This window comes from Drosophila miranda, assembly GCF_003369915.1.
Source record: "Drosophila miranda strain MSH22 chromosome Y unlocalized genomic scaffold, D.miranda_PacBio2.1 Contig_Y2_pilon, whole genome shotgun sequence".
Lineage (NCBI taxonomy): Eukaryota > Metazoa > Arthropoda > Insecta > Diptera > Drosophilidae > Drosophila > Drosophila miranda.
Genome location: NW_022881614.1, coordinates 17,669,620 through 17,693,243, shown reverse-complemented (window position 1 = coordinate 17,693,243; position 23,624 = coordinate 17,669,620). Strand labels below are relative to the sequence as shown.

Sequence of the window (23,624 nt, the reverse complement as noted above, 5' to 3'; positions counted from 1 at the left end):
CTCAGCACCTTCACCTGCACGTCAGCACAGTCCGTTCCGCTCCACTCCGGGAGTGTTTGTTTGTGTGTATGTATCTTCGCGATAGGAAGAACAATAAGAGCAGGTTGAATGGGCGACTCGTGTATGCTTTGACTCACGCAACGGACAACAATGCAGTCCTCCCGTGGGGGTGGGGGGATCGAAAAGATACACGAGGCCGAAACAAACAACTAAGATAGAAAGAAAGTAATAGATTCGGTGGTATACCTCAATCGACTGCTGCTCCGAAATGAACTCCACGTCCTTGTTCATGTCCTGCCCGTCACTGTGGTTGAGGTTCATGCCCATGCCCATGCCCATTCCCATCCCAGGGGGCATGCCAGCAGTGCCCTGGATTGGATTACAGATTACCAGGGAATGTAACCCAGGGATAAACGATATACGATACCTTCAACACGTTCTGCAAATGCTGTTGGAGGGCATCGTCCTGGTAGCGCATCTTTTGGTTTTCCTCCTGTTGCTTGAACTTCTGGAAATTCTGCAGTGTCTGCAGCTGTCGCAGCACATTCGGATCGTTGAGCAGTTGTTTGAGATTGTTGTTCTGCAAAAGACCAACCAGGGATTAAGCAAAACAGATCGCAAAAGAAGAGGGCGGGCAGTGTTAACACAAGAAATTAAAACTAAACTAAAAATCGAATGAGATCGATTGGGATTCGGCCATACGTCTAGCAGATTGGATGAAGTAGGGGGCGAGTCGTTGCCCATGCAGTGATGGCCATGATGATGATGATGATCATCGGCCATCATCCGCTGCATGTTGTCCTCCTCGTCGTCCATGATCGAGCGCACATCGTAGTCGATTTCGTGCGAGGTCTTGCTATATTTGTGATGATGCGACTTGCTGGACGATCCCGATTGACGCTTCATATAATGCTGATCCGAATGATGACGCTTTAAGCTGCTACTGCTGACACCGCCACCGTAGGATTTCTCATGACACATCTGGGGTGTTTCGTGTGTTTGCGTGTACGAGGACGAAAGATGTTGGTTGGTAAGACATGAAGCAAGAGACAGCGGAACAACAACGATTGAAAGAGATTGCGAGTTAGAGTGCGTTAAGGGATACACAAAGGATACAGGATACCCATTCGGATTCGGTTAGTATGTATGTTGTGTGGAGTGTGTTCTCCAAGCCCAACATCCGCGGTGCCGAATCAACAACTCACCGATAAATCGGGCACCCCGCCCATTTTGTCGTCTCCCGCGCCACTGTTCATGCTCAGGTCCATGTTGCTCAATCCAGAGGTGTTGAGGCCATTAGGCCCACTGGAGATATCGGCCAGACTAAGGGCGCCACTGCTGCTGGGACCAGGCCCCACATTGCCACCGGGTCCGGCTCCACCGCCCATTTGCATTTGCATTTGCATTTGATGGTAAATGGGGTGGTTGGGGTCGGCCAGATCGAAGATGGGTTGGATGACGTCCGACTTGAAAACATTGTTCTTCTGCCAGAGATTGAGGACGCGAATGATGCGGCTCTTATCTTCGGGAGCACAGCGGAAGAGATTGGCAAAGGTCTCTGTGAGGTTTCGCTGGAAGCGGGGGGCGAATACATCCTTCTCGGACCCGTACTGGTGGCGCGATTGACGCACAATCGAGTCGATAACATACAGGCCCGGCACCTTGTACTCCGGCTTGCACTTCAATATGAACTTCTCCACGCTCTGGACGACATGCTTATAGAACTTGATGGCTCGCATTGCTGACTTCGTAATTGCGGCCATTTTGGCCTTGGATATGGGCGGTCGGCTGTAATAGAGTCCGGAGAGCTGCAAAGGACAGAATGGGAAGAACAAGTGGGCATGGGGTTGTGGTTATCGCAATCGAGTACACGGTATCACGGGCAAGGCAACATGCAACCCTGGGCGGCGCTGTGCTGCGCTTGTACGAACAAATTTGTGGCATTGCCTAGAAATAACTATTTTTTGTGTATGCACGTGTTCACTGTAACAATTGCATCGGATCAGTGGTTGGCGTTGTATAACCACCACGCTTTAAACAATTTGCGTACTTTGCAGCGAGTTTTTCTCACGCAATCAGCAAGCGGCGGCTGCCCTGCCTCGGACTTACCTCATTGTTGAAATCCACAACAGTTTCCATGTTCAATTGTTGGTTTCACGAACTTCGAACACTCACAAATTTCAATATTGCATACTTTTACAAGTATCAGAAAACTTTTACAGCCCTTTTTACTTTATTTTTTAAACTTTTCTACTTTTTCTACAAATTTTTACACAAAGCGTGAATAAAATGGCTGCCCGCAGGGATTAGTGTGACCGCGGATTTATCGGTCAGATATGACCCTCAGAAACATACCGAAGTATACGACAGAACTTTACAAATATACCGGAATATACTGACGAATAATTTGTATTCAAGTTCCATATTCTTCGTTTTTGAAATTCGGTTGGATATTACGAGCTATGTAGAAAGAACCCTTAGCTGTGCCCACATAATTTAATCCGATTACTGAATCAATGTTCTTCTTGACTGGCTTATTTTAAACACTTGCTTTAATTGAATTTTCTCTAAAAAAAAGGTTTTAGCGAAAAAGGTCAGAAAAATAACATGTAAGTGAGTAATCGTTCCTATTGCTAGATTTTGACATTCCGTTGAATAATGCTAACTAACTAAAACCCTCAGCTCTGCCCACATAGTTTTATCCCGATGATGAATATATTTTCTACAAGATTAACTACTTTTAAGTACTCTCATTTATTGTATTTTGACTAAAACAAGGTTTAAACAAAAAAGTTCAACATAAAATTAGTCGCAATGTTGCTGTCATTTGAAGACTTGTTGCTTATAATCTGGAGTATGTGCATTTTTATACCCTATTTTGTAAATTTAAAATTAAAACAGTAACTGTTTTCCAAACTGTAATGAATAAAGAAATTTTCTCAAATTGATAGTGACTAAATAGTGACGGCGCTGTCGTGGTCCATGACCGATAGCATGACGGTGAAGTTGAGTCCGTATCGTAGCTAGTACAATAAATTTTTAGGGACAGCTGGCAGCGGTTCACAAAAGCCCAAACACCCACACATCATCTCCAGCTTTTGGTTTATACTTTAATAAATGTAAATGATTGTATATGCAAAGCATAATTAGACTTCCATGTCTGGTGGCTGTTTGAACATATCGGCCACATACTCGTAGGTCAGTTTCAAGAGGTACTGGAACGACTTGTTCTGCGGCAGGTCATCCAGTTCTGTGCTCTCCAGGAACTCCTCCATGGGCGGCAGAACATTGTCGCCTTCCTTGCCCATCAGCTCCGAGATTTCAATGATTTTGTAGAATAGTAGCTTCTGCATGTATTCCACGGAATTATTGTGGTCATAGTCGACCCAGTTGTCGCGGCGTATGGCCGCACACCAGATCTTGTGGCGCGTTTTCATCGGCGATGTATAACTGGGGATTATTAAATATTGTTAAATAATGTTCGAGAACCTATGGACAGATCGACTTACATCGATAATATCTTCAGCTTTGAGCACTTTCTGTTCTACTGGGTCGAGGTTAAAGTTTTGCAGTACGTCATGGCTCAACTGCAGCTGATACTCGATGAGCCTTAGATCAGCATTAATCTTCTCCATCTGCGACGTCAGGTCGGTGTCGGGCGCCGCAAAAGCAGCCAGCTTGGCCAGAGACAACACTGACTTCTTGCGCGCCACAATCTCCTTCTCGTTTTGCGCCAGCTCGTACAGCCCCTTTGCCGCCCGCTCGTAGTCGCCATTGCATATCAGCTGAATCCAGACCAGCGATGGATGGTTACGCATGAACTGTGCCAGCGCTATCGGGTTGTCCTTGAAGCGCTCGAATACCTCGCCATGCCGCTTCTGCCGCAGATGCCAGCTGATGGCAAACTGCGAGAAGTTAAACTCCTCGTATTTGCGCATGTAATCATCCAAACGTTCTTTGTCATTGGTCAAGTCGCATATTAGCACTAGACTATGAAAGTCCAGATACTTTTCAGCCAACTTAGCGGCATACTCGTACTTAAGATCCTTGACTGGAAAGGTAATGAATATGAAATACGCCCCAGTTATACTGAAAACCTACTTACTTAGGAGTGAGATGAGTTCCCTGCGCTGTGCCTCAAACTGCTGCTGCAATAGATTAGCCTTCTCCGATCCTCGAACACTATCCAAGTAGTTCTTGCGCCCCTCAAGAACCAAATCGACTAGCTCGTATATTTGCTGGTACAACTTCTGGCTTAGCTCCGTCTCACTGATGTACTGGGAACCATAGCGCAGGCTGAGGTCTATAAGTCGGTTGAGAGTGTCTCGAACTCCAGCACTTCCCGACATGGCCGTCCAGGGAAGGTTTTCGCAGGCGGCCAGTCTGTCATTGTGCGGTGTGAAGTTATTCGCCTGCTGCTCACGATGCATAAACACCTGGCCCAGTGTATCCAGGACGATGGAATTGGTATCGTTGAGAAATTGGGCCACCATTACCGTGGTATCTCTCTGAGCTGAAATCTGATTGTCAGCCATTTCGGCTAGCGCCTCGAATACAAACTGGAATTTGCACAGTTTCACATAGAATATATCCTGGGTGGTTAGGTTGCCATTGGGCTTCTCATCCCACATGGCGACAGTGGCATCGATGGCATGCTCGATGATTTTTGGTTGTTTGGCCTGCAAGGCGCGAATTGCCATGGCAGCCACTATTTTCTCGCTTATATCGGACAAAATAAAGCTTGTCGGCTTCAGCACATTACTACCACAGGGTATGGCATTGAGCTGAAAAGAATGACGCAAGATAAATTAAAAAAAATAGCAATAAGAAGAGCAGTAATAATCATCTCCCAAACGCCGCTGGCATGAATAAATGAGACAAAGTGATCGAAAGCAAGGGTTTTGTCACGCAGCTGATTGATGTTTTGCATAGAGCGTGAGCTCCCCAACGCATGACGATTGCCATCGTGATCGCCCAGAGCCTCTTCCCAGCGTGGATCGGCGATTGGAAGATCCTCGGCCAAGTCCTCCGCTATTGTGATGACAATAGCTTTTAACTGGCCCACTTCGTCACTTAGATCGCTGTATAGCTCATCCGGATCCAGTTCGAACATGTGCAGATTGTTGCTGCTGCCAGTTACTGCGGTCAGTGTAGACTGATCGGGTGCACTGAAACTACCGAGCATAGCTGGTGCAAACAGATCTGCTGTATTGCAGGTGCTCATATTATGCAGCTCGGCATCAAAGTCGCCGGGTGTGATTGAAACCAGTCCGTGTGTGCGGCTAAAGAACAGCGGCAGTCGACTGCAGACGGCAGCACATAGGATTCGATCGTCGTGCAAATGAAATTCAATCTTCTCCGCCTCAAGTTCGGCTGTGGGTACGGCGTTTGCCAAGAGCAACGGATAGACCACCTTTGGGGTGTAGAGGTAGATGTGGCTGCTCCCTATTATGAAGCGAAGGCTGACGCAATCCTCTTTAGTCTTGGCGTTGTAGAATTTATTCAACTTAAGGGGTGTGAATGACTCCAAAAGTATGCTGTTCGCTTGTACACTGGCCACAGCTAGAAATAGTATTAAGTATTGTTCATGTTGAATGACAAATTCAGTACTTACCAACGGCATAGCACATCTGTGGAGCGTGGGCAGCGTTAACAGCTCCAGAGAATATGTAAGCCTTGTCATCTACGATATGAAAGTCCAGCAGATGCAACTCGATTTCCACATTGTCCGCGGGAGTACGGAGATTCCAGAACTTTTGCTTAAACTCTTTGCGAATCCGGCGCACCACCTCTTCATCCTCGTGGAGTAAACGTTCTGTATTCCCTTTGTTTGACAAACTCCAGCGCTGGATCGAACGATCCGAGAGCACAGCCACCACGGTTTCACCTTCAGGAGAATTTCTCTCGCAGCACATGCCAACCAAGAGCTGGCAAATATATTTTATATTATTTGAGGAACCTTTTTAGATGGAAATGCAAGCCCCACCGGATCCTTGTCGCTGCGTGTTCATTTCAATAAGCATGGACGAAAATTTCTTGCCAAAGCCACCAAGCCAACTGGTGGGCGGCTTTATGGTCTTGTGCTGCAACGAGTATCGGCCGTTGGTGAGGCCTATGCTGAGAAATACCAATGTGCAAGTTGAGGTCACAGCAAGGTAGCCCTGTTGCAATGGTAGATTTATGATCTGAACGAAGTCCTGACCGGTTAGGATCGGTAGATTCACGTTATTCCCGTCGTGGGCAATAGATGGCCAATAGCGCACATCTCTCGTTGCAGAAACTGCTATGCAGGATGCCATTTGCTGGCCGTCTGTCTGGAATACACTAATCAACTCACTGTTGTACCCTAAATCGGAGTAGGGCAGTTGTAGTTCGCGGCATTGGGACAAGCCACCTCCCCGCCTAGGTTGCTTGGCACCCTTGGACGTCTCTTTGTACTGCCAAATTAAAAGTCGGCGACCGTGCACAACCTGAAATAGGGCGGAAATTTAATACCCAGCCAAATCATTTTTCGATCCGTGCTTATGCCCGTACCCAAGCCCAGCCATTTTGGGCAACCTTCGCAGAAACGGCTCCTGCAGCAGATCCCACAAAGGTCAAGGCCTCGTTCACTACGACGGGCAGGGGAAAACCAAAGCTCTCCACAACATTGTAGTCCGACCGGATGCCGGGTATCGATTGGGTAGATCGCCCGGACAAACTATGCCGGCTGTTGGGAAAAAGTGTTTGAAATCATCTTTAAATAGGCGAGACACTCCTGTTAGTTACCTCTTGTGCAGGGCAGTTTTTTTCAAACTCCCTGAAGGTGTAGAGCAGTTCGAGTTCCCGCCAAAAAAAGACTTTTGCGTGCTGTCTGCACATAGCCGGCGGAATCCTGGCGATGACTCCCGCGGAGTTCCGTATAGCTGCTTTTTCATGTTTCTTTCCTTTACTTTGTTTTGAATATTATTGCTATGGGTACTATGAGTACTATCCTAGTGATAAGGAGCAAATGTATTTTTTTTTTTTTGCTCAGGTTTGACGAAATAAATATATTTTTTTAAAGGTTTTACTCAGCAGTGTGACCGCGGACTTATCGTTAAAATATACCGTCGGACCCTCAGAAATATACCGTCAGATTTTAAATATATACCGTAAATATACTGACGAATTTAAGTTCTGTTTTACATATTCCTCGTTTTTGATAATCCGTGGAATATTATCAGCTATATAGAACATTTAGCCATTCTCACATAAATTTATATGATTGATGAATCAATTTTCAACTTGACTGGCCTATTCTAAATACTTGCATTTATTGGATTTCTATACTAATTATATACCGAAATACCGTAAACATACGGTATACACCAGCTCAAACATGTAACGTAACGCAGAGCGAACAGACAAAATTAAAAACTATATTTCAAAAAAATATGTGATCGTATGCTTTTTTCGTTTTCAGAGTTTGGTTGCTCTTTCTCTTGAGGGTCCAGATTATTGTATTGTACTGGTGTACACTGCACACGCAATATCATTATATCCATGCATAGGTTTTACGGTTGCTGGCATTTGCGGACTATTTAATTTTTGGTTTCTATACAATTTTCTTTAGCATTTTTTGAGCGTGTGTTGACGTGTGGTTCGATTCGACGATTCTTGACATTTCGTTAGCATTTTGCGTTTTCGAGCAAGTTTTTGATTCTTTGTTTTGAATGGTTTACAAATTTAGGAGAACACTTACCAAACGTTGTTATAGCATCGGGTGCGGGTCCGCCGGACAATGTTTTTCTTAAAAACCTTACCTTTAGCTTCTCTTCTCTTTTTTGTCATATGTATATTCGGGCCAGCCGCTGAAGAATAACCGTAACTTTAACATTATTATTGTATGAGCAGAGAGAGCCGCCTATGTTGTGAAACGTTGACGTTCTGCAGAGCTGCTGCGCTCTCCCGCTAAAGAGGCTCTCTGCCGCCGCCACTTCGGCAACTACTTTAATCTGCTGCTGCCACTTCGCCAATCACTTTGATCTAACGCCGTCGTCTATAGTTTAGTTCTATGCTAACCCCTCTGCGCATTGGTTGCATATCGATCTCGCATAAAGGTTATCTGGCAATAGCAAGCAATCGGCTTCCGCTAAGCCACCAAGATTAAATACGAATTATAAAGTTTAACCCGAAATCTCTTTTCATTTTTGAAACACATAGGTGCCAAAAAAGCTTGGCATCTCAAACATTGGTGACCCCCCGACGTGATATAAAACCATGGCTTAATCGCGTTCCGTTAAAACACTTATTATTTATACAATATTTTGTTGTTGGGTAGTTTAACTACCAACAAATACATTTGGGTGCATGTTGAAAAACAGTTTAAAGTGCAAATTCAGTGAGAGTGCGGCTGGAATATTTATAGACAAATTCCGCTACTTTAAGCGTCGAATCTGTCATTCTCTGCGCAGCTGCAGCCGCGGTTCTTGACTTTTCGTGTCTTGCATTCTCGCTCTCGCGTCTATACATCGTCGCTTAAGCGGTATTTCATTTTCCGTTGTTGTGTCGAATTGCACAACGGTTAACATGGACAACGATCCGAATACAGGCGCGGGCGGAAATATTGTGGTGGCTGATTCCAGACTGAGTCTGTATAAGCGTAAAAGTCAATCATTATATGATCGATTGCACAGGCTTGGCGAATCCTTCGCGGGGAATAAAATCGATAAGCTGACCGCCGCGGAAGTCGAGGTGCGCCTTGATATGTTGGCAGAAAATCGAGAGGAATTTAATAAGGCCCATAATGAGTTGGAGGCTCTCGATCAAAACGAGATTGGGAGTGAGCTGCGCGAAATCTTCGATACTCTTTTCATATCGTTGAAAGCTGAGTTGCTGGCTGCTGTTGAAGTAAGCCAGTCACACGCCGCTGCCCATTCTACGACTCTGCCAAGCCATTCCGGACATAGTACCATCATCATGGCTCACAAGCAGCGACTTCCTGAGCTGAAGGTGCCTAAATTTTCTGGTGGATACGTCGAGTTCTCGGATTTTATGGCAATGTTCAAATCGGTGATTGAAGCGGATGCGGATCTCAGTGACATCGAGAAATTCCAGCACCTTCGCTCTTGCCTCGCTGATGCGGCTTTGGATTCGGTTCGATCGTTAGAGCTCTCCAGTGCCAATTATCGTGCGGCTCTGGATATACTTAATAAACGCTTTAATAACAAAAGACTTGTTTTCCAGGCACACATCAAGAAGATTCTTGGGCTAAAGAGGGTAGACTCGCCTTCTGCTAAAAGGCTTCGGGAGTTTTCGGATGCAGTCAATTTACACATGCGAGCGTTGCAGACATTGGGAACTGCTGAGGAGATTTCAGGATTCATGGTCATCAACATGCTGCTGCAGAAGTTGGATTCGAAGACGCAAACCAAATGGGAGGAGCACACATCGTCGGATGCTATACCTACCGCAGAGGAATTCTTCGAATTCTTGCAGCAACGCTGCCAGAAAATGGAGCGGTTGGAATATGCTACAGCGACACACGCTAGTAGCGATCAGGTGGGAAAAAACCATTCCTATACGCAGGTTAAGAAAACGTTTGTAGCTTCCAACTCTTCCGCCGACCCGTCTGTATGCGTCTTTTGCCACTCAGCGGGCCATGGAATATACTCTTGCAAGATATTCGGAAATCTCTCACCGTTTCTGCGCCACAAAGAAGTGAAGAAGCTTTCCCTATGCTTCAATTGCCTAAAGCCGGGGCACCGGACCCGCGCATGCAATAGTGGAAAATGTCGAGTATGCGGCGGTAGGCATCATAGTTTGTTGCACTTCGATAGTATACAGCCCACAACACAAGGCTGCCCAGGTATTACTCCTCCCGATCTGGCCGTTCAACCGGACACTCTTTCCGTTGCTCAAAATTCTGCTAGCAGCTCGTCTCTACCTTCGTCTACCTCTCTTGCTGCCCAAGGTCTTCACTCTGATGTCGTGCTTCTGGCTACAGCCGTGGTTCTCGTAAAGAATCGGTCTGGCGTTTTAGTTCCTTGTCGTGCCATCTTAGATTCAGGATCGCAGCTGCATCTCGTCACATCCAGGTTCGCCCAGCAGCTTCAGCTTAGGAGAACTCAATCGTCTGCACTTGTGTCTGGGCTGGGCGATACCAGCGTTTCTACTGAGGGATCCACCATAAGCATTTGTATGCATTCTCGCACCTCTGCTTACACAACTACACTTACTGCTCTCATCGCCCCCACGATTACCGATTCTCAACCAAGTATGACAGTAAATGTATCCGATTGGCGTATTCCATCTAACATTCAGCTCGCTGATCCTGCATTTCTCAATCCTCCTCTGATCTCCTCTGCGTAGGGCAAATCAAACTCACCGATGGACTGCCTTTTCTGCAGAAGACCCGGCTTGGGTGGATCGTATCTGGCGGTGGACAGAAGGTATCAAGCTCGGCGCTTTTGGCTACGCACAATTGTCCAGATTCGATAGCTGAGATGGAAGCAAGGTTGGATAAAACTCTTCGTATGTTTTGGGAAGTCGAGAATTGTGTGGAGGCTGGTTTGAATACCAAAGAAGAAGACGATTGTGAAGCACATTTCGTAAGCCACCTTTCACGGTTGCCATCCGGGGAGTATGCAGTTCGTCTGCCGCTAAATAACAATACTGATCGTTTAGGAGAATCTTATGCTCAGGCTTATCGACGGTTCATCAGTCTGGAGCGTAATCCTACACTCAAGGAGCGGTATTCCGCCTTTATGAGGGAGAACATTGATTTGCATCATATGCACCAAGTCAACCCTGATTCCCGTAGTCTCTGCAAATATTTCTTGCCTCATCACTGTGTCCTAAAGGAGGACAGTACGACGACAAAACTCCGTGTCGTTTTCGACGGATCCGCAGCTACATCAACTGGATATTCTCTAAATGATGTGATGATGACAGGCCCTGTTATTCAGCCTGCATTGTTTAACATATTGATTCGCTTTCGAACATATCCAGTCGCTCTCACTGGGGACATTTGTAAAATGTACCGCTGCGTACGAGTGTCTCCACCCGACAATTTGTATCAGTGCATCCTATGGCGAGACTCCATCGAGTCCGAGGTTCAAGTCTACACATTAGACACCGTCACATACGGGACGAGGGCTGCATCATTTTTAGCGGTCCGCGCAATGCACCAGCTGGCCATCGACGAGGGTGAGTCCTACCCTCTTGGCTCAGCTGCTCTGCGGCAGGAGTTTTACGTGGATGACCTTATTTCGGGCGGTAATTCGGTCGCACAGGTCATGGACAAGATGCACCAAACATCAGCTTTACTGTCCCGTGGTAATTTTAGACTTAGGAAATGGTGCTCCAGTCACCAGGAAGTACTTGAGGGAACCCCTGAAGATGACATAGAGAAGTTCCTAAAGTTTAATGATGGAAGCGACATTGCAAAAACTCTCGGCTTAGCGTGGGACCCTGCTTCGGATCAGCTGCTTTTTGCCTTGTCCGCACTGGACACAAACTCAAAGCCATCAAAGCGGTCGGTGTTATCTACGATTGCGCGGTTCTACGACCATCTTGGATTGATAAATCCAGTCATTGTCAGGTGCAAAATCTTCCTTCAGCAGCTTTGGAGAGAAAATTTGGATTGGGATGAAAGCCTACCCTCAGCGTTGCATTCAACTTGGATGGACTTGAGAAATAGTTTGGCAAGCATTTCTCGGATCTCATTTCCTCGCTTGGTTCTTCGTTCTAGTGTGGCTACAGAAGTTCACGGATTCTGTGATGCCAGCTTAGAAGCATATGGCGCTTGCGTGTATGTCGTGTCCAGGGAAGCCCAGTCTTTGAGCCACGTTTTGTGCTCAAAGTCGCGAGTGGCGCCGCTAAAGACTATATCGATTCCTAAGCTGGAACTAAGTGGAGCCCATTTGCTTGCGAAAATCATGCAGAATGTAAAGGACATGGGAATCTTTACAGGTCGGTTCTATTGCTGGTCAGATTCGTCAACAGCATTATCTTGGATTAGGGACGAGCCAGCTAAATTTCAAGTGGCATCAATTCAGGAGTTGACGGCAGCCATGGAATGGCGCTATGTTCCCACATCGTTAAATCCTGCTGATATTCTCTCGAGAGGCTCGCTTCCCAACCATCTTATCCAGTCTGAGCTATGGTTTCACGGCCCATCCTTTTTGCTAGGCTCCAAGGATAAGTGGCCTGTATCTCCATCTAACAACAAAGCAACTTTGGAGCTTCGCAAGGGAGGATTGCTAATCACGTCTCCACATGCCGATCTCACGTCCGGATGCAAATTTGCGAATTCATTCTTTCGCATGCAGCGCACATTCGCCTACATGCATAAATTTATACATCGTCTTAGGCATCCAGGACTCACCGTTTCTGATATTCGGCAAGGAACGCATCTTCTAATTCGACACATTCAGCTGGCAAATTTGTGGATGGACATAAAGGAGATTCGGCGCAATGGTCAAGTCATGAAATCCAGTTCTATTAGTTCGCTCAACCCGTTCATCGATCATTCTGGACTACTTAGAGTTGGAGGTCGTCTTGGCAACTCATCGCTAGGATTTGACGCTCAGCACCCGCTCATTCTGCCAAAGGGACATTCCATTATCAAAAATTCGGCTGGAATATTGGCCCATTGGAGGTGTTAAGGCAGTGTCAAGGGTCGTCAGCAGATGTGTGAGATGCTTCAGGACTAGGCCGCGCATGGTCGAACACATCATGGGAGACCTACCTAAGGAACGTTTGGAAGGATCTCGAGCTTTTGAAGTCACTGGAGTAGATTACTGTGGACCTTTTTTCTACCGATCAGAAATCCGCACGAGGCCTCCGATCAAGTGCTACATTAGCGTATTCATCTGTTTCACTTCTAAGGCTATACACATGGAGCTCGTAAAGGATTTGACCACCGCATCGTTTCTAGGCGCACTAAAGCGTTTTACTTCCACTCGAGGAAGGCCAAGTCAAATTTGGTCGGACAATGCGACAAACTTCGTTGGGGCCAAGAACGAGCTTTTGGAGCTAAAGAAGCTTTGTCTGAGCGAACTGCATATGAAGGAGGTCCACGAATCCTGCTTGGCTGACTCGATCGACTGGCGTTTCATCCCACCTCGCTCTCCGCATTTTGGCGGGTTGTGGGAAGCGGCCGTGAAGACCGCAAAATATCACCTGTACCGCTCAGTTGGACCATCTGTGCTTAGCTTCGACGAGCTGCGCACTCTGATCTGTCAGATCACTGCAATTGTTAACTCTCGCCCTTTGCTCTCGCTTTCAGAAAATCCTGATGATTTAGACGTTTTGACTCCTGCTCATCTGCTTTTAGGCGGCCCCCATGAGCAAATCCTCGAGCCTGACCTAACGAAGCTGAACTACAATCGTCTGGATGGCTGGCAGCGGGTCACCCAACTACAGCAATTATTTTGGAGCCGTTGGCGCGAAGAGTATCTCACTCTTTTGCAAGAGCGCGCGAAGTGGCGTACCCCCGCGCAAAACATCTGCAAGAACGACCTCGTTCTGGTGAAGGACGAAAATCTTCCTCCAATGCGTTGGCCACTGGCTAGAGTGGTCGATGTCGTTCTGGGCAAGGACGGATTGTGTCGCGTCGCTGACCTGAAGACATCCTCAGGAAACATCAGGAGGCCGTCACTCGGCTATGTTTGCTGCCCCTTAAGGAATCTGTTGAGAGACTAGCTCCCAACGGGGGGAGTATGTTCGGGCCAGCCGCTGAAGAATAGCCGTAACTTTAACCCGAAATCTCTTTTCATTTTTGAAACACATAGGTGCCAAAAAAGCTTGGCATCTCAAACAATATCTTTAATCTTTAAATCTTTAAATTAACTATTCGTTTCTTAGGCTCTGATCTCAAATATTTGCAGTGTTTTTCAATGATTTTTCGCTCTTTAAGACAAGGCAAGGCAAGGCGAGGGCAGTATTATTTTTTACTTTTAGTGGCAAAAATAGTATTGTATCTACTTATGGCTCAATAACGTCCCTCAGCCCCTCGAGGGTAGGGTGGAACCAATTGTTGAGCCATATTGTGGTAAAGTTATTGCTTAAAGAGTTGAATTTTATCGCAGATATAGTTTGTAAACTTTTAATAGCACGGTTTTATTATATGTTCTTCTTTCTTGATCGGCGTATTCGAATGAATGTGTGTTGGCATATTCATTGGCATATGGCATATGGCATATGAACTCGATATATCGATACTTGTCCTCGACAAGTATCGATATATCGAGGTCATTGGTATTTCTTATAATACTATCGATGAGTAAATCTTAAACTAATATTCAAATCTTATAAACTAATATTCATATCTTACATTCGGGCAACCTGACTAAAGATCGCCCACGATCTACACACTAAGGCATACAGTTGGTTAAACATTTCTTATTCGGTATTGTCTTACTTAACATACTATTTCATCGATTAACAACATGAGACCATGGTTTTATCCTTACACTCTACCCAGGGTTTAAGCCTTGCTGGTTCTAATATACTTCGGAATGGCATTTGCGTCAACTGACAGTCCTCAATGTCGACAACCTCATAACGATCATTATCCAATACTCTATTGATCCTGTACGGTCCTCGATACTTTGGTGCGAACTTCTTATTGATCCCCGGTGTTGTGTCAACATGCCGGACTGCTACATAGTCACCAGGTTCATACTTTAATGGGGCTCTATGTTTATGGGCATACATCTTCTTATTTCTTTTCTGCGACAACCGTATGTTCTCACTTGCTATTTCTCTTATAGTTTCCAACTCTCTAAGTTCTGACGCTAACTTCTCCTCTAGGTATTCGGTTAATTCATCTACAACGGGTCCTTTCTGGGGTATTCCAAATAACAATGTGCTAGGTGTCTTTTTCGTACTGCTGTTAACGGAGTTATTAATGGCGTGCTCTACCTTGCTCATCAACCTATACCAATCGGCTTGCTCAAGGGGCTCTGACAGTTTTCCTAACATAGGAGTAAGAACACGATTCACCCGCTCCACTTGGCCATTCGCCTGCGGTGCACCTGTAGCTACCTTAATGTGCTCTATCCCTCTCTCCTGCAGAAAACTAGAGAACTCTAACGAGGTGAAACAGGTCCCACGATCTGATATTATCCTAGTAGGGCGACTATAGAAATCAAAATATTTACTTAAGGCATCCTTCGCTTCCCGCGTGCTGGTACTATTAACCGGGAACAATTTGACAAACTTAGTGAATGCATCTATTACCACAAGGAGGTGTTTTCGCTTAGATCTAATACTCGGCAACGGACCCAAATGATCAACATGTAGGGTATGAAAAGGAACACACGACTTTGGGATACTATGGAGCGTTCTGTTATGGATTGTTTTAGGCATCGAGTGTAGTATACACGGTAGACAGTTTCTGATGAACCTTGCCACTTTACTTCTCATTGACGGAAACCTCCCGGTTGAGCCCCCACGCTCTCTGCCAGCTCGCTCTTCGCTATCTCCGCTTTGCGTCTGCCTACCGACGTCGGCCGAGCGAAGCTGCGCTTAGCGAACGGAGGGGCAATGTAAAGGGCAGGCAAGCCACACTTGCAATTTGGATGTCACGCATTAAAGAACATATCGTAATTTTATTTCTGCGCCGAGTTTTATTTAATTCGAAATAATTAGTCGGCCGATTGGGGATAAAAAACATTATCTCCACATAAAATTTGGTGACCCCGACGTGATCTCTGAGTTGCAGTGTCAATTAATAATCATTCGCGATCGACATTCGCTAGCCCTAGCAAATTTTCGGCGGTTAAGCACAATTCGGTGCTAAAACACACTTACATACACCTACATACACGCATTGCTGGCTATTAATTTCTCTGTCGCGACAATTCGGTCAGTGCAGTGTGGTAGGCAGTGCAGCGAACTCACTAATACACACAAGCGGAGTACAAAGCGGAATCGGACAGCTCGCACAGCCGCACAGCTAAAGGCATTAGCTGTAATCCCTTTGCTTTCGGTTCCCACGTTTATACGTATACAGGGTGTCTTTTTCGGTCGTGCTGAGAGACTCTTTTAAAACCTCAACATGGCAGCACCTGAGCCTACCAATGTCGCGAACGCAGCAATGCCGAGTGATGTAGATTTCTACAAGCACAAGGCCGAGTCCATCGCGCGCCAACTAAAGGCCATGGATCGCTTTCTCACCAAGGAAGAGCTTGCCGAGTTAGATGAGGCAGAACTTCAAGCTCGCTTAGAGCAGATCGAGCGAATGAATGCGGATTTCGATGCCGCTCAAACGAGCCTTGAAAGGCTGGATTTCCTGCAGTTAGCCCATGATGCCCGGCTGGACTTTTCGAATGTTTATGTCAAGGTTAGGTCCAGGCTGTCGCGGGAGTTGATGGCGGCTCGCACGGTAAATGTTGCCAATTCAACGGCTCGGCATACTCTCGAGGGGAACTCGTCGTTGTTCGCCTATAATAGTATAGGCCGTTCTCGAATGCCCGAGTTGCAGCTTCCGCGATTCGGGGGGAACTACATGGATTGGCCAGAATTCCACTCGATGTTCTCGACAATGGTGCACAAAGACCATCGTATACCAATCATCGAAAAATTCCAATATCTTCGTGGATGTCTAGATGGTGCTGCGCTGGATACGATTCGTTCCTTGGAACTTTCTGAGGAGAATTACGACAAGGCGTTGAATTTGCTAATGTTGCGATTCGATAATAAACTGTTACATTTTCAGGCACACGTCAAGGCTATTTTCGGGTTGCAAGGGGTGGAGAAGGGCTCAGCTATCGGCTTGCGCGCGCTCAGCGACAAAATCAATTCGCACTTGCGTGCACTTCAGACCTTGGCGACCCCGCAGGAGATTTCGGATGGGTTGCTGATATTCATCATAGGCACGAAACTGGACCACAAAACAAAGGAGAAATGGGAAGAGAACTTGCCGACGTCAGGATTGCCTCGGTGGTCAAGCATGGCCTCATTTTTGGAAGCGAGATGTCGGATGCTGGAGAATTTGGGATCAGCCATGGCAACAAGTCCTAGTCAACAGGTGGGAGAAGACAAACCTGTCACCCTTATCACCTCCAGTAACGACCATCCTAACCCCATATGTAACCATTGCAATTCCTCCGAGCATTACATATCTAGATGTCAGGAATTCCTGAATCTCTCTGCGTTTGAACGATACAAAGAAGCAAAGAAGAGCCGCTTGTGTTTGAACTGCCTCAACAAAGGCCATGAATTGCAGAGGTGCAGGTCAGGACTTTGCAGGCATTGCCAGGCCAAACATCACACGCTACTCCACATTCCATCGGGAACTGGTGCTTCATCTTCCTCTTCACCGGCCGAGGAATCGATCCAGCAAGAGGCCGCGACTGTGCTTCTAGCAAGCGGGTGTTCTAGCCCTCCCCCCTCGATCCAGAAATCTCAGCCTAGCCAGAACGTGTTGCTACCTACTGCTCTCGTCCATGTAACAGATCGTTATGGAGCACTTATCCCATGTCGTGCCATTTTGGATTCTGCATCACAGGCAAACTTTGTAACATCTAGACTTGCTGATCAGTTGCAGTTGGATCATCGCTCGTCTTATGTTCACATCTCTGGAATCGGAGATTCCATTCTACCTTCGAGCAAGTCTGTACATATAGTTGTACAATCCCAGGACGCAAGCTATCGAGCTTCCTTCGCTGAAATTGTCACCAACTCAATTACGGAAATGCAGCCCAACTTCGGCGTAGACGCAAAGGATTGGCCAATGCCGAATAATCTAAAACTAGCTGATCCTAATTTCTCCAAGCCCCAACGTATCGATCTGTTGATAGGTTCTGGTTTGTTCTTCGATTTAATGTGCGTCGGACAGATTCGACTATCAGCCCAATTGCCAACATTGCAAGAGACAAAACTTGGTTGGATAGTATCAGGAAGCATTGATAGCTCGGAGAATAAGCGTGCAGCTTTAGCCGCTTTTGAAAATTCCTCGTGCATCTCTATTGACGATTTTCGACCCACAACGCTGGAGTACCAAAACTTAGAGCAGCAATGCAGGAAGCAGCTGCTCGAGTGCCAGGTGCAAGTGGAAAAACTGCGATCGGAGAATCAGGAACTGCAGCGCGAACTTTTCCATATATTAAAAACCTACATATCCACGCTAAATGAAATTCAACTTTCAACAATTTCTACATTGCCAAATTTCCTGCCATTCTATACAATTACAGAGGTTCCCGATGATCAAGACGTAGTCACGACAAGCCGCCTTCGTAAAGAAGCGCCGATTGCTGCGTTCGACGATCATCCCAGCGTAGCCGCCAGCTGCGCCCAAGCAAGCATCTTCAAGAGGGCCGTTGGAAAAATAGCGGTTCTGCCCCTTCAGGATGGATCTGTTGAAAGCCTTTGCCTTCCAACGGGGGGTGAATGTTCGGAGCAGAACACAGCCGATTAGCTGCTTGCCAAATAGCACCTAATTCTTGGCCCTCAGCCGCTTATTTTGTTTGTTACTTATGTCTATGTCACTCATTTGTTTGTTAAAGCTTTGCGCTTGCTTGCCCTGCTAAACGCTCTCTGCCAGCTCGCTCTTCGCTATCTCCGCTTTGCGTCTGCCTACCGACGTCGGCCGAGCGAAGCTGCGCTTAGCGATCGGAGCGGCAATGTAAAGGGCAGGCAAGCCACACTTGCAATTTGGATGTCACGCATTAAAGAACATATCGTAATTTTATTTCTGCGCCGAGTTTTATTTAATTCGAAATAATTAGTCGGCCGATTGGGGATAAAAAACATTATCTCCACATCTCCAAACCAGTAGGTCCTCAAAAGGTCACTCACGCACTTCTCTGCGGCCAGATGTCCTAGTTTTTCGTGTGACCGCCTTATCAACTGCTTTCCATACACATTGGTACATAGAAACATGGTTTGTTTTCACAACTCCTCTTGTAAACAATACCATCTATCATTTTAAAATCTACTTCAATTCCATCCTCTAGCATTTTTCGAATCCTAACTACTTCCTTGTCTCGCATCTGTTCTGTTTGCAATATCAAATCAACATCTTCTGGCGTTGCACCTACTACCCCAACTATCAATGATTTTAGTAATCTTTCCTCCTGAAACTCTAACTTGTCCTTCTCTACTGTATCCTCAACACATTTTTTCTCTTTATCTGAATTCCTACTACTAATGTACTTTACTCCCCCCACCACATCGTTAACGCTTCCTCTACATTGGCTCAAATCTCTAATTTCAATCTTCCATCCATCCTTTTCCCTATATTCACTATTCTCTATGTTATCTCTACAATCACCACCAAGGTTCTCTCTATCATCAGACTTCCACCTATTTTCCAATCTACTTCCTACTGCACTTGATTCTCCACACTCAATCGCAGGGTTCTGTACGGTACTACTACGCTCTCTATTGATATTTAATTCTCTACACTTAATCACAGGGTTCTCTACGGTACCTCTATGCTCACTACCAGTGTTGTCTCTACTTACACTATTCCTTGTATATTGCTTTCTACTCTCATCTTTTTCTAAATTAGACTTTTCTAAACCGTATTTGACTCTATAACCATCCTCTAACATATTCGTCACTTGATCTTGTCTGCTCAGCGCATCAACGTGCGCCATACTGGCCCCAGGTCTGTGCATAATGGAGTAATCATAGTTCTCTAACTCTAGGGACCACCGTGCTATCTTAGGACTAATTGACTTTCTGGTTAACGTCTGTACTAACGAATTACAATCCGTGATTATTTTGAAGGACCTATGCTCCAAATATGCTCTAAAACGCCTCAATGCATAAATTATAGCCAATGTCTCTAGTTCGAAACTATGATAACGTGATTCTCTTTCTGTTGTTTTGCCGGAATAATAGGACACAGGGTGCATCTTCCCATCATCTTGTCTTTGCATCAGTATTGCGCCATAACCGTATGAACTTGCGTCTGTATGTAATTCCGTTTCTCTATTTGGGCTAAAAATGGCTAATACCGGAGGATTTGCCAACGCATTCTTAAGAGTTTCAAACGTCTTCACCTGTTCTCTATTCATGGGAAACGGACCACCTTCTTTTAACAACTGCACCAAGGGCTTAGCTGTCGTCGCAAATGACAACATCAAACGTCGAAAATACGAAAAGAATCCCAAGCATGAGTGCAGTGCTTTTACATTTTGAGGGACTGGGTATTTTTTCAAGGCCTCAATATGGGAATCACTAGGAACTATTCCGTTTTGATTAACTTTATACCCCAGGAAATCGATGTTTCGATTGACAAACCTACACTTTTTTAGATTTATCTCTAAATTTTGCTCGCTAAACCGAATGCATAGTCTTTTTAATATATCCATGTGTTCTTCAACTGTTTTAGTCGCTACTAATATATCATCCATGTACACTACAATGCTTTTGTTCCTAATAAAGTCTCTCAAGAGCTCCGAAATAAATCTCTGAAAAATAGCGGATCCATTTTTTAACCCAAAGGGCATTCTCAAGTACTCATACTGTCCTTGCGGTGTCACAAACGATGTATACGGAACTGATTTTTCTTCTACGCCTATTTGATGATACCCACTTTTCAAATCTATAATGGAAAAACAGCACTTGTTTTCTAAAAACTCAAGACAGTCCTCAATAAGGGGCAATGGGAAATTATCTTTAACAATTCGTTTGTTCAGACCACGGTAATCGACACACATTCGAAGTTCTCCTGATTTTTTTTTTACTAGGACCAACGGGGAAGCATAAGGAGACTCACTATGACGGATTACTTTCTTTTCTAACAGATCATCTACTATTTCAGCTACTTTCTCTCTCTCATGGTAGGATAAACGACGCGGAGTACAATGAAATGGTGTTGTTTCTGTTACACGAATCTGCATCTGATACTTTGGTGGTGCTTTAAAGTCAAATTCTTTGTGTAAATAGTATGTCTTAATAACTTCCCTACACTTTTCTGCAAGAGTGAGGCCAAATTCGAAACCTACGTTAATATGTTCCTTTTCATCAATCTCTACCGACGCACAAAAGTTACTGAATTCGTCGCCTTGATTCATATTCTCGATGGCCATTTTGTCATTCCTTGAGTTTTCTTGTGTCTGATTTTTAAATGGATTAGAACGTTTGATTAGCTCGCTTCTTTCTGATTGATTACCATCTAACTTATCATATAGTCTTATGTTAATATTATTTTTACGTTCGGTGAATAAAGACGCGCAGGTTAAACTAATAGCTTTTTGCTTTAACGAACTTAATGAAGTGTGTTGCTTCGCATTGATATTTTTCTTATGAACTAATTTTACTTCAATAACTTTAAGGGCATCGCGTCCCAACAATACCGGCAAAGGCAGCATGTTATCATCTACGATGTTTAATAAAACGATATATTTCTTTGTGCAAAATTCAATATGGCACTTAAATTTTCCCCATATGGGAATTGGTTGTCCTCCTAGTCCATAGTATTTCCTAACTTCATTATAGGCTTCAACTATAGCCGACTTCGGTATCAAAGACTTATGAATAAAACTTACAGGGCTACCTGTATCAAATAGACTAAAAATACTGACGCCTCTTTGTTCACCAAACGGAAGTCATAAAGTGATTAACTGGACAGCCGCTAAATCGTCGTTGTTTTTTTCTCCTGGTCGCTCCTCATCTTGAACTGCAGCTACCCTAGTGGCCATCTTTCGTTTCGGGCACTGCGAATATAGGTGGCTGGTACTCCAACAGTTAAAACATGCCCCATCCGGTCTCTTTGGCTGACTGCATTCCTTCATAACGTGCCCAAATTGCCGACAGTTGTAGCAACGCATTGCGCCACCACCTTGCTGCTGCCCAACTGCCATACTCACATTTAGTTTTCCCTTTGTCATACCTTCGCTACGAATTGCTACGACGCCAGGAGCTCTTCTGACCTTATCATAGGTGACCATCTTGTCACGCAACTCGTTGAGTGTGCTGCAATATAGCATGGATGCTGCCATGCCCGTCTTGTCCTGCAGACCCTCTACGATGAACTTGACCACATCGCTCGTGGCCATGTCTGCTTGCGACGCTATGCTGCACATTGCGACGAAATATTGCAATGCGCTTTCATTATTTGCAATTTTCCGTGCCTCCAGTCGCTTTCCAATGTCCCACGCTGTCACTTTCTGCTCAAAGACGTTGAGCAATTCTGCTCGCATCAATTGCCAAGTCAAAGGCGCCACATGGTCGATGTACGCCTTCGCCGATCCGCCTAGCAGCCGCTTCGCTAATATCCAGCATTTGGACTCGGATACACCATGGAAATTCATAATGTCCTCAAAGTTACTTATCCAACTGGTTACAGCCTGGTCGTCATCTCCAGAAAATGGACGCATCAACGCCTCAATGTGTGTCAAGTCGATGCAATCTCTCGGCGTTTCCAACTCCATAGCCTCTTTCTCCGTTTTCAATATGCTTAATTTGAGATCAGCTAAGCGCTTGCGAGAAACGTACAATTGTTCCAACTGCTGCAAACGGCGCGATTCTTCTTCGTATTCATCTGATCGCATGGTCAATTTCGAACAAGCGTTGTCTTGTCGCGGCATGAATGCTTCTCGAGCCTTCTGCACATTTTCACCATATTCTTCTGGCGCCGCTTTTACTGCGTGTTGTGCAGTTGTCTCTATCTATCTCGCGCTCAACCGGGACTGCAAAAATGTCTGCCTGCATAGTCTCGTCTGCGCTTGGCGCCGTATTTCCTAGCTCATGCGTGTCTTCCATGATTTTTTTCACTGCTGTACGTAATTGGTGTATGTTGGCATCTTGATCAAAATATACGTTATGTCGCTACGCAATATGTCGCTAAGTTCACTTTTGGTTTTCGCTCTTATGTCTGCATTGTTCATCGCAGTTTTTTTTTTTTTTTTTTGGCCAAACCCCACACCTGATATGTAAACTTTTAATAGCACGGTTTTATTATATGTTCTTCTTTCTTGATCGGCGTATTCGAATGAATGTGTCCTCGACAAGTATCGATATATCGAGTACATTGGTATTTCTTATAATACTATCGATGAGTAAATCTTATACTAATATTGAAATCTTATAAACTAATATTTATATCTTACAAGTTAGAGATTAATTTTAAATTGGAGACAATCCTAGACCGCTACGCTCGGCTCCGCTCGGTTATAACAACATTTTGGGCGCTTCTTGCGGACAAACTCAAACTCAACTCAGCACCTTCACCTGCACGTCAGCACAGTCCGTTCCGCTCCACTCCGGGAGTGTTTGTTTGTGTGTATGTGGTATACGCCAGCTCAAACATGTAACGTAACGCAGAGCGAACAGACAAAATTAAAAACTATATTTCAAAAAAATATGTGATCGTATGCTTTTTTCGTTTTCAGAGTTTGGTTGCTCTTTCTCTTGAGGGTCCAGATTATTGTATTGTATTGGTGTACACTGCACACGCAATATCATTATATCCATGCATAGGTTTTACTGTTGCTGGCATTTGCGGACTATTTAATGTTTGGTTTCTATACAATTTTCTTTAGCATTTTTGGAGTTTGCAAAAAACTGCATTCTCTGGCGTGTGTTGACGTATGGTTCGATTCGACGATTCTTGACATTTCGTTGGCATTTTGCGTTTTCGAGCAAGTTTTTGATTCTTTGTTTTGAATGGTTTACAAATTTAGGAGAACACTTACCAAACG

General features: G+C 45.1%; 1 protein-coding gene and 1 pseudogene across 5 annotated transcripts in view; both read right to left on the bottom strand.

The window, feature by feature from the left end:
- Positions 1-23,624, bottom strand: part of LOC117192219 (SR-related and CTD-associated factor 4-like) — a 180,150-nt gene that overhangs the window by 5,359 nt on the left and 151,167 nt on the right. For 2 of the 5 annotated variants that reach the window (XM_033396885.1, XM_033396889.1), the window contains exons 1-5: positions 2,110-2,252; positions 1,206-1,808; positions 703-981; positions 428-580; positions 247-369 (exon numbers count right to left, since the gene is read on the bottom strand). The exons of 2 other annotated variants lie outside the window; for them this stretch is intronic. In XM_033396885.1, the coding sequence (XP_033252776.1) occupies positions 247-369; positions 428-580; positions 703-981; positions 1,206-1,808; positions 2,110-2,139 (1,188 nt within the window). In that variant the 5' untranslated portion in view covers positions 2,140-2,252. Of the gene's footprint in view, positions 1-246; positions 370-427; positions 581-702; positions 982-1,205; positions 1,809-2,109; positions 2,253-23,624 lie in introns of those variants that run through there. One more of the 5 variants, XM_033396886.1, reaches the window with a different exon arrangement.
- Positions 2,753-6,970, bottom strand: LOC117192228 (annotated as a pseudogene).